The following is a 10,674-nucleotide window of genomic DNA, read 5'->3' as shown; positions in this document are numbered from 1 at the left end:
TGTAATCCTGGTTTAATACTGGTTAAGTCTGGGTTGAGTCACAATTTATCTGGTTTTAATTCTCATTTTCTCCCTGATCCTGCATAGTCCAGATTTGGGATTTGGAGGTGACTGGAGGTTTTCAGTGCAATAGTCACGTCACTACTTTGAGCATTTTTGGTTGTTGTATTAGTCCCAGTTTAGTCCTCATGAAGTCCTGGTTTAGTTCTGGTTAATCCTTATGTCTCTGAGATAATCTGTTGACATTATGTTGCAGTCACAGTACTAGTCTAGGATTCTTCAATGCAATTAACATGCAACTATTTTCTGCATGTTATTTACTAGTTACTAGTTTAGATCTGGTTTAGATCTGGTTTAGACCTGTTTTAGATCTGGTTTAGATTTGGTTTATATCTGGTTTAGACCTGGTTTGGACCTGGTTAAAATGTGCTACTACTTTTTGCATGTTAGTTACTAGTTATTCCTAGTTTAGACCTGGTTGAGACCTGGTTTAGACCTAGTTTAGACCTAGTCTAGACCAGGTATAGACCTGGTTTAGACCTGGTTTGGACCTGGTTAAGATGAGCCACTACTTTCTGCATGTTAATTACTAGTTATTCCTAGTTTAGACCTTGTTTAAACCTAGTTTAGATCTAGTTTAGACCTAGTTTAAACCTAGTTTAGGCCTAGTTTAGATCTAGTTTAGACCTGGTTTAGACCTGGTTAAAATGTGCTACTAATTTCTGCTTGTGAGTTACTAGTTATTCCTAGTTTAGACCTGATTGAGACCTGATTTAGACCTAGTTTAGACCTAGTTTAGACCTGGTTTAGATCTGTTTTAGACCTGGTTTAGATGTGGTTTTAGACCTGCTTTAAATCTGGTTTAATCAACGCAATAATCATGCTACTACTGAACATTTGTTACGACTATACAGCAGCCCTCCCCTCTCTACAGCAGTCTGGAGTTTTATGTGACAGAAAGAAATGGGGTCGAGGGGGAGAAAGGGGCGGAGACTGGGGCAAAGCTTTGGGGCCAGTCCTGTACAGATTTAGTGAGTTTTCAGTGAAGTTGTTGCAGTCAAATTGTAACTCAGTTTACTCTCAAAGTCTCAAGATTTTGTTTCTCAGAAGTGAACAGGAGAAGACAGAAGTTTGTAATAGGATCTGCCTGGCTAACTGTTGGTGAGTTGCCTATGAGTAATGCAATGATATGTATTTAGCGCTAGCTTAATGTTCCAGCAATGCAACCGGATCATGTAGTCTGCAGAGTAGGAAATATTTGCAGTTTTACAGTTTTATAACAGTTAAAGGGCCCGTATTACACTATTTTCTGATGTTATAATGTAGTTCCTTCATCACAAACATGCTTGGAGTCGTGTTTTGTTTCATTCACACATTCTTCCCTACTTTGTGATGTCATGTGACAGTACAGGAAGTGCACCACAGTGTTTTAAAAGTCTATATACTGTCACTAGAGTCATTTGGATCATTTCAACCCTGGAATTGCCAATCTCTGCTAAACAAAAGGTAAGCTAGCCATTAGATGTAGACAGATTAATAATAAAGGGTTACTCAAGCATGTGTGAATGAAACAAAACACAACTCCAGATATGTTTTTGAAGAGGTAACAACATTATTACATGGCTTAATGCTCACGAGAATCAATTTTGCTCAGTGGTTTGTGTAGTTTAAAGTTTGAATGGAGGACTGGGTCCAAGACTTCTGTGTATTGACAGGTAAAAGCTAATACAATTACATATATTTAGTATTTAGCACATGACAACTTACCTTTGTTTATGTTAAATCCCAATTCTATTTGATTTGTTCTAAATTTTATGTAGAACACACATTTGTAGGTCTGAGTGAGTTCATACTTTAACATATCTTAACAAAACTAGTATTAAGCAAGTTGTAGCTGTCTAAAAAGCTGTAATAGTAGTCGTAATAGTCCTGGTAGTAGTATAAGTTATCAGTGTAGTAGTAGTTATAGTAGTTTTAATAGTGATGGCTGTAATAGTAGTTATTATAGCAGCAATAGTAGTAGCAGCAGCAGCAGTTGTAGTAGTAGCTAGTATCAATAGCAGTAGCTGACAGTATATGAGTACAGTAATTTTAGGACATGCTTTCAAATGGCCTGCCTACAACTTTTTATTTAATGCAACAAGTAACTAGTAAGTAACAGTAAATGGGATGGGCTTATTTTATTTTAGTCAAATATTCTTAGCAGTAGTGATGGTGCTAGTAGTAGTAGTAGTAGTAGTAGGTCTTGGAAGTGTTAATAGATCAAGTTTATTCTAGGTGCGTTGGATTCTCAGATGGGGTCTTCTCCTCTCAGGTTACTTTGCAGTGTACAAGTATACTTTATATAGACATTTTTTGGCATCTTCTTTTAAATACCCTTCCATTTACTGACTGATACTAATCAAAGCTTGTAGCATTAGTAGTGGTGGTGGTAGTAGTAGTAGTTGTTGTAGTACTAGCAGGAAATATTTCACAATGTCTCTACACATCTATGTACTGGCAGTAGAGTCATTTTAGCTTTTAAATAGCCTGCCTACAACGTTTTCATTAATGCAACAAGTACCATAACAGTTTTAGTTTGCTTTAATGGGATAGGCTTATCTTAGTGAAACAGAGTAGTGATAGTAGTAGTAGTAGTAGTAGTAGTAGTAGTAGTAGTAGTAGTAGTAGTAGTAGTAGTAGTAGTAGTAGTAGTAGTAGTAGTGCTAGGTCTTGGAAGTGTTAGTAGATCAAGTTTAATCTGGATGCACTGGATTCTTGGATGTGGTTTTCTCCTCTCAGGTTTGTAGCTCACATTGTAGGAGGAGTATAGACATTTTAGCACCTTCTTTTAAATAGATTGATAGATAGTAGTAGTAGTAGTAGTAGTAGTAGTAGTAGTAGTAGCAGTAGTAGTAGTAGTAGTAGGAACAGTAAGCACACCACCTCCCATCTGTGTGAACTGGGTTTCACCTCAGACTTGAGTTTACATTTGGTTTAAATGAGATTTGGTTTTGTATTAACATGAATTCTTGGTTCTGTCACAGACTTTCTATAGACTTAAACTGAAAAGATAAAAGCTCTGTGTAACCAAATACGCCGACGTAATTACATTTTATATTTAAGACCATTTCAAACAGCTCTTAGTCTCGCTCAAACCTGCACTGGTGAGTTTGCTTAGTATTATATTGTTAAAATTTAAGATACACACAGGGAATTTTTATTTATTTTACAGATTTATTTTCAAATTCTTTCTTATTTCAAGCTATAACTTAAAGGTGCATTGTGCAACTTTTCTGGTGGAGGGTCTGTCACCTGCTTGTTTCTATGGTCATGACTGCCTGGAATGTTCCACAGTGTGACATTAAACAGCTCTACCTTACATTTATTCTATTACAGGCAGTTTTATGGCTCAAAAATATATGTAAAAACAGGCATTCTGATTGTGAGCGGGGTCGCCTCTCCACAGATCTGACCTTGTAACTTGGTCTGGTTTGATCTCCATGAAGATAGAAAGGTTTAATGCCATACTGTGAAAGATTCTAGTCAAAGCAATAACATCTCCACGGGCAAAAGCATTTGACGGACCCTCCACCCGAAAAGTTACAGAATGATCTGTTTTTTAAAAAAATCACTTCAAAGCCACGACAATGGTTCTTACTTTGTTGTTGTTGTTTTAATAATAACTTTGGAACGTAAACAGAAACATGCTGGATTTCTGGCTAAATATCTAGACCTTATATGCAAATTAGTCTGAGTTCACACTTGTCCTGGTTTGATCCTGATTTGATGAAGACTTGGTTGACATGATGAAGACTTGGTTTGATTCTGTTCTAGTCCTGGTTTAGTCTAGTTCAGGTAGGACTGTGTTATCAATACAGTTTCAATCAACATTCCTGTCATTTTGCTAGTAAAGGAGTGCTGTTTGTTGTAGGGTTTAGACTTTAAAGAAAGGTTGTCAAAAGTATCAAAAATCAGTACTAAAACTGCTTCTGAAAGTAGACACTTTGAGCTGTATCAGAACAAGTATAAGAGCACATAGACTAGTATACGCCCATGGAACCTACCTGCACCACTGAGGGATTACACACATATAAGACCACGTGGAAATATAAAAGAAAGTACTACATTTTAATGCTGAAAATTAAATCCTGTTATCATTGGAGTATCGAGTCTGTTACTTGAAATTTTAGTATCATGAATCGTGACAACACCACTTTGAAATATTTCTTGTTTCTTTAATGGCATTGATTAAAAGTCTGTATGGTTTATGTTCAGGAAATGAATATTTAAAGCAACATATATGTGTAGTAGTAGCAGCAGTAGCCGTAGCAGTAGGAGTAATAGTAGTAGCAGTAGTAGTAATAGTAGTAGCAATAACAGTAGTACTGTTAGTAGCAGTAATAATAGCAGTAGCAGTAGTAGTAATAGTAGTATAGTAAAGGAAATTAATATTTAAAGCAATATATGCATTTTTGATATGAAAGTATAAAAACAAACCTTGAATGGTGACCTTGCAAGATAATGCAAGATATGACATTTTTGGTCACATTGCACAGTCCTGGTTTGGTCTCACTCAAATCTTTATTGCAAAATCCTCAATAGTATTACGAGTCAAGCTGAAAAGTATTGATAGATTGGTCCTTTTGTTTTGTTTTGATTTATTTACAGTGCACTCAGTATATTTTCCGTTTTCGTGACAGTCTGCACGCCACTAAGAGCAGTAAAGGAAATACTCGCTGTTATTAATCCTTTGCTGGGGACATAACTGCTCCCCTGCATCCGCGTTCCCTGGAAACTGAGCGGCGGCCATGTTGGAGACAGGAAGTAGAGGTCAGGGGTCAAACTGGGAGGCTGTGGGATGTTTGTGTGACCTTCCCTTCGTGTTAGCGTGTGATGAGGAACAGGGCTGTACACAGATTTGTTGGTATTTTGTTGATATTTTTAGGGACAACATAGATAACCATGTTTTGACCACGCCCCTGGTCCTTCTTTAGTACTGTATTCTGCTTATGTAGTATTAATAGTACTAGCAGTAGCAGTCATAGTAGTAGCAGTAGTAGTAATAGTAGTAGTAGTTGTTGTTGTAGTAGTAGTAGTGGTAGTAGTGATGGTAGTGATGGTAATAGTAGCAGTAGTAACAGCAGCAGCAGTAGTAGTAGTAATACTAGCAGTAATTGTAGTTATAGTGTAGTGGTAGTAATGGAAGTAGCAGTAGTGGTAAATTGTACTAGTGGTGATCGTAGTAGCAGAAGTAGCAGCAGCAGCAACAGTAGTAGTAGTAATGTAGTAGTAGTAGTAGTAGTAGTAGTAGTAATGGAAGTAGTAGTAGTGGTAGAAGTAGAAATAGCAGTAGTAGTAGCAGTAGTAATAGCATCAGCAGCAGTAATAGTAGTTGTAGTTATAGTAGTAGTAGCAGTAGTAGTAGTACTAGTAGTGATGATAGTAGTAGTAGCAATAGTAGTAATTGTAGTAGTCATGGTGGTAATAACAGCAGCAGCAGCAGTAATAGTAGTAGCAATGGTAATAGTAGTAGTAGTAATAGCAGTAGTAAGAGCAGTAGTAGTAGGGGTAGTGTAATGATATTAATGATAGTAGTAATGGTAGTAGTGGTAGTAGTAGTGGTAATAGTAGTGGTAGTAGTAATAGTAGTTAGCAGTAGCAGTATGTACAGCAGAGCTTTACTCAAATTTGTTGTCCTTTTCAGTACTTTATTCTGCTTATGTATGTATACTTTACATGCCTACAGTTTTTTCACAACTAAAGTCTCTGCACCCCTGGTTGAGAAACACTGCTTTAGTTTCACATACTTTTCAATCTTACTTAATATGACAGAAACTTCTAATCTTGCATTTTTGTGGTTTGTGTGTGTTTGGGTTATGTTATACGTCATATAGGCTGTTACGCAGAATTGCTTTGAGCTGTGTTATAATGTTGTTACCTCATCAAAAACATACCTGGAGTTGTGTTTTGTTTCATTTACACATGTTTGAGTAATCCTGCAGTATTGGCCTGTCATCTGCAAAGCTCAAAACACTCAACTTACGATGTCATGAAGCGATAGTTTTCAAGTTGACAGCTGCATTTTACATTTAGTTCAGCAGAGATGGGCAATTCCAAGACCTGAAATTATCCAAATGATTCTAGTGAAGGTGTATGGAGTTTAAATACTCATAACAAAATAGTGTAATATACGCCCTTTGAGCCTTTGTTGAGCTTTTAAACATGTCATTGTGTGGTACACGTAGGATTTGGCTGTGTCACGTAGTCATTTTGGAACACATGAAAGAAAAATCTGCTGCTGCTGGCGTGATCCATAGAAGGTGCCGACCGCAAACAGGACTTTGTTGAGATGACGTTTATAGCCGGCAGGAATCAGAAGTCAGCAAACTTGTTTCGTGTATTGATACTTTGTAGTCACTTCATGCTGGGGGCGTTGTACTTGTATCTCTAATGGTGGAATGTTTAAGCGTTACCATGGTGACATACATTAACAAACACTGGCAAGAAGTTTTAAGATTGTCTAAAAATTCAAGAAAAAAGGAGTCTGTGATCAATCATGGTCCTGTTTAGGTGTTTGGATTTCAACAAAAAGGTGAGAATGACTAACTGAAAAACTGTAATGAGATTTGTTTAACAGCATAAATCAGCTCATCTGTTGTAGTTCCAGCTCAGTCAGCTCTTTCTGGTCAGATTGTGTTAAAATAAAGCTTAGATTAAAGTCCAATAAAGTCTCAGACACATCAGTGCCTAGAATTAGTCACACCCCTACAGAATATTGAAGACATCAGCTGCAAAGTATCAATTAAGTTGTTTTAGATGAATACTGCAACTTAAAATGTCCAAAATATAACATCATGATCCTCGGGTGTCATAGATAACTACTTGAATAGCAGACAAAAGCATAACAAGTCCTCTTTAATCCTAGTTTAGAATTTAGTCCTGGTTTAATCCTGTTTAGACCTGGTTTACTCATGTTTTAGTCTTGGTTTAGCCCTGTTTAGACCTGATTTCCTCAAGTTTTAGTCTTGGTTTAGTCCTGTTTAGACCTGATTCTTCATGTTTAGTCTTGGTTTAGTCTTGCTTAGAACTGTTTTACTCATGTTTTAGTCTTGGTTTAGTCCTTTTTAAACCTAGTTTACTCATGTTTTAGTTTTGGTTTAGTCTTGTTTAGGCCTGCTTTCAAGTTTTAGTCTTGGTTTAGTCCTTTTTAGACCTGGTTTACTCATGTTGTAGTCTTGATTTGGAGAGGACAGGGTTTAGTCCAGTTTAGATTTGTTTTCCTCATGTTTTTGTCCTGGTTTAGTGCTGTTTAGACCTGGTTTCCTCCTGTTTTACTCTTGATTTAGTCCTGTGTATACCTGGTTTGCTCATATTCTAGTCCTGACTTGGAGAGGATAGGGTTTAGTCCCGTTTAGACCCGGTTTCGTCATGTTTTAGTCTTGGTTTAGTCCTGTTTAGACCCGGTTTACTCATATTTTAGTCCTGGTTGCGTTTGCAGAGGACAGGGCCTGTGCTGTTGGCGGTTAGTTGGAGCATGTGATTCCTTGTGAGCTGCAGGATGTACAGGGAATCTAATTGTAAAAGAGTTATGTGCCTGAAGGGAGAGGCACGAGTCTCTGTGGACTACAGAGGTCTGGATCAGCGCAAAGACAGAAATAATATAGTATATAGGAGCATGTCAAGAGCGTTTATATACAGTGTGGAGAAGTAACTGAATTAGGGTGACCAGACGTCCCTATTTACCCGGGACAGTCCCAATTTTGAGCCCTGTGTCCTCTGTCTCTGCAGATTTCTCCAAAACCACTTATTTGTCCCATTTTAATACAAGAAATGTCTCAGCTGACCAATTTGTTATCTACCAACAGTAAAGAGCCAATAAAATATAGAAAACCATGCTTGAAAATGAGCATAAGGCAAAAAAGTAAAAAAGTCCTTTTAGATGTCCCAGTGTGTCCCAGTTTTTAATTTTGAATAGCTGGTCACCCTAAACTGAATACATGTATTTGAATATATTTGGTACAGTTACTTTTTTTTGTAGTCTGTTTTTTTTTTTTTTGTTTTTTTGATCAGACATTTGATTAGGTTTCAAACTGCACAAAACCACTGAGAAAAGAATCAAAACGCAGCTCCTCATAGCGTGTGCATGTGTAGTTTTTCCTTTTGCAATTAGTGGCAGGAAATGCAAAACAAACATCAAAACAAATATGACGCAACATTTTTAATCCTATGTTGCGTTTTTACACTATAATTTAAATGCAACACATATTCTAAGTGTACAAAATACAGGACTGGGATTTGCCCATACATCGGAATACATGTGCAAAAAATTTTAATGCAGATATTCATGTATGTATTTATTGATTTGGGAACCACCTTATAATAACTACACTTTAATTGTTTGTTAAGAAGGATTCAGTAGCAAATTAATTAAGTGGTTAGGGCTAAGAGTTATTAAGGGTTTTAATTAAGTAGTTGCTGAGACTAAATCATTCTTACTTAAGTATTTGTTGCTATGAATTATACTCTTTGTCTGTGTAGTGTAGTGTTATTATAAAGTGTTTTGCCATTTATTTATTTAGGAATTAATGAAGCATGTATGGAAACCTTATAAAGACATGTTTTCGCAGTGTCTTTCAACATCAAGAGAAACCAGATCTTGTGAAACTCATGTTAAACCAGGTCCAAATATCAAATCCAAGCCACAGATGCCCGTGTCTGACCAGGAACTAATCCGGGACTGAACCAGGGACTAATCCAGGTTTCAACCAGAACTAAATGCAAAACCTAGAATAAAGACGGGTCAAAACCAGGACCGCATTTTTACCGAGCTGTGATACACCAGAGCCGGACTGAAATCCAGATCAAATTTAGCTCCATGAAATAACGAAATAATAACAAAATTTGATTACTATGGCCTGACTCCATTCATATTTAAATCTGTTTTAGATGTTCTTGTTTTGCTGCTATATTTCTTTTTTCTTCTTTTTTTTTTTTTGCTTGTCTCCACATATATGTTTTTTCTTTGCCTTGAATGTTCCACAGTATGGCATTACACAAATGTAGCAATTATTAATGTCTGGTTTATTACTTAAAATATACCACTAAACATGCAATCTTATTATGAGCACAGTCCCCACTCCACAGATCTAACCTGTAACTTGGCCTGGTGGTGTGTCCTGCTTGTCTCCATGGAGATAGGCAAGTTTTAGGCCATACTGTGGAATTTTTCAGGCAAGTATTAACATGACAAGCAGGTGGCACACCCTCCACCGTATTGTTACATAGTGCACCTTTATGTTTTAACTTTTATCTCTGTTATAATCTTGTTTCCTGATCACAAACAGACCTGGAGTTGTGTTTTGTTTCATTCACACATGTTTAACACACAAACCCTGCATGTTTAGGTTGAGTTCTTCTCTCAAACTAAAAACTAAAAACTCTGTTCCACCTTTTGATTTACTCAAACATGTGTGAATGAAACAAAACATAACTCCAGGTCTGTTTTTGAAGAGGTAACAATAACACGGCTTAAAGCTCACAAGAGTCCATTTTGTGTAATATAGGATCTATATGTTTTAACTTCAGTTTTTTTAAAGGCGTGCTATGTAACTTTTTTGTTGGGGGTCCGTCACTTGCTTGTTTCTGTGGATATGTCATTGCTCCGTCTGGAATGTTCCACAGTATGACATTAAAGAGTTCTACCTTACATGTATTCAGTTACAAATACCTAGAAAAGCAGGCATTCTGACTGTGAGCGGGGTCACCACTCCACAGATCTGATGTGTAACTTGGTTTGGTGTCCATGAAGATAAAAAGGTATAATGCTTGTGCTATTCTATGAAACATTCCAGGCAAAGAAATAACATCTCCATGGATAAAAACAATTGACGAACCCTCCACCAGAAAAGTTACACAATTCATCTTTAAATGGTCTTTGGTATTAGTTAGAATTAGAATTAGAATACCAAATGTAGTTGCAGCAGCTAAAGGAGATGTATCAAAATGAAACTAACAGCTAACAATTTGAGTAAACACTGAAGCATCCACTGTTCTTCCTGTGTAACTCCACATGCATCTAACTCTCTCATTATACAGACAATAAGTTAATCTGCTGTGAGAAAATCAGTATTGACACAGTCATGGTGTTGTGTTGATCTTTAGCCCCTGGTTGTTTCAGAACAGCTCGCGTTTCGAAGCAGGGAATCCTGGGAGGGTGCGGACCGAGCGTGCTTGGACATGCCCCTCACGGTGCCCTGTAGCTGCGTGGCGTCTGGTTCAGTTTCAAATGTGTACAGTGATTTGATGTGCAACAGATACTCTGGTCTAACCCAGGACTGAACCAGGACTAACCCAAGGACTGAACCAGGACTGAACCAGGTCTGAACCAGATCTAACCCAAGACTAAACCAGGTCTAACTCAAGACTAAACCAGGTCTAAACCAAGGACTGAACCAGGGCTGACCCAGGACTAACCCAAGGACTGAATTAGGACTGAACCAGGTCTAACCCAAGACTAAACCAGGTCTAACCCAAGGACTGAACCAGGACTAAACCAGGACAAACCCAAGGACTGAATCAGGTCTAAACCAAGAGAAAAAAAGGACTAAACCAGGTCTAACCTAGGACTAAGCCAGGACTAAACCAGGGCTAAACCAGGTCTAACCCAAGACAAAACTAGGTCTAAACCAGTAC

General features: G+C 37.4%; 1 protein-coding gene across 1 annotated transcript in view; it reads left to right on the top strand.

The window, feature by feature from the left end:
* Positions 1 to 2,746: 2,746 nt before the first annotated feature.
* si:ch211-51c14.1 (protein kinase C and casein kinase substrate in neurons protein 3) overlaps positions 2,747 to 10,674 on the top strand; it is a 33,759-nt gene continuing 25,831 nt past the window's right edge. Inside the window, exon 1 of the mRNA XM_055152760.1 lies at positions 2,747 to 2,781. Coding sequence (XP_055008735.1) covers positions 2,762 to 2,781 — 20 coding nt within the window. The 5' untranslated portion in view covers positions 2,747 to 2,761. The remainder of the gene's footprint in view (positions 2,782 to 10,674) is intronic.

The sequence above is a fragment of the Boleophthalmus pectinirostris genome, unplaced genomic scaffold, assembly GCF_026225935.1.
Source record: "Boleophthalmus pectinirostris isolate CB_2022bp ecotype Guang Dong unplaced genomic scaffold, ASM2622593v1 HiC_scaffold_17, whole genome shotgun sequence".
Classification (NCBI taxonomy): Eukaryota; Metazoa; Chordata; class Actinopteri; order Gobiiformes; family Gobiidae; genus Boleophthalmus; species Boleophthalmus pectinirostris.
The sequence above is the reverse complement of the archived record's forward strand: the minus strand, read 5'-3'. Positions and strand labels throughout refer to the sequence as shown.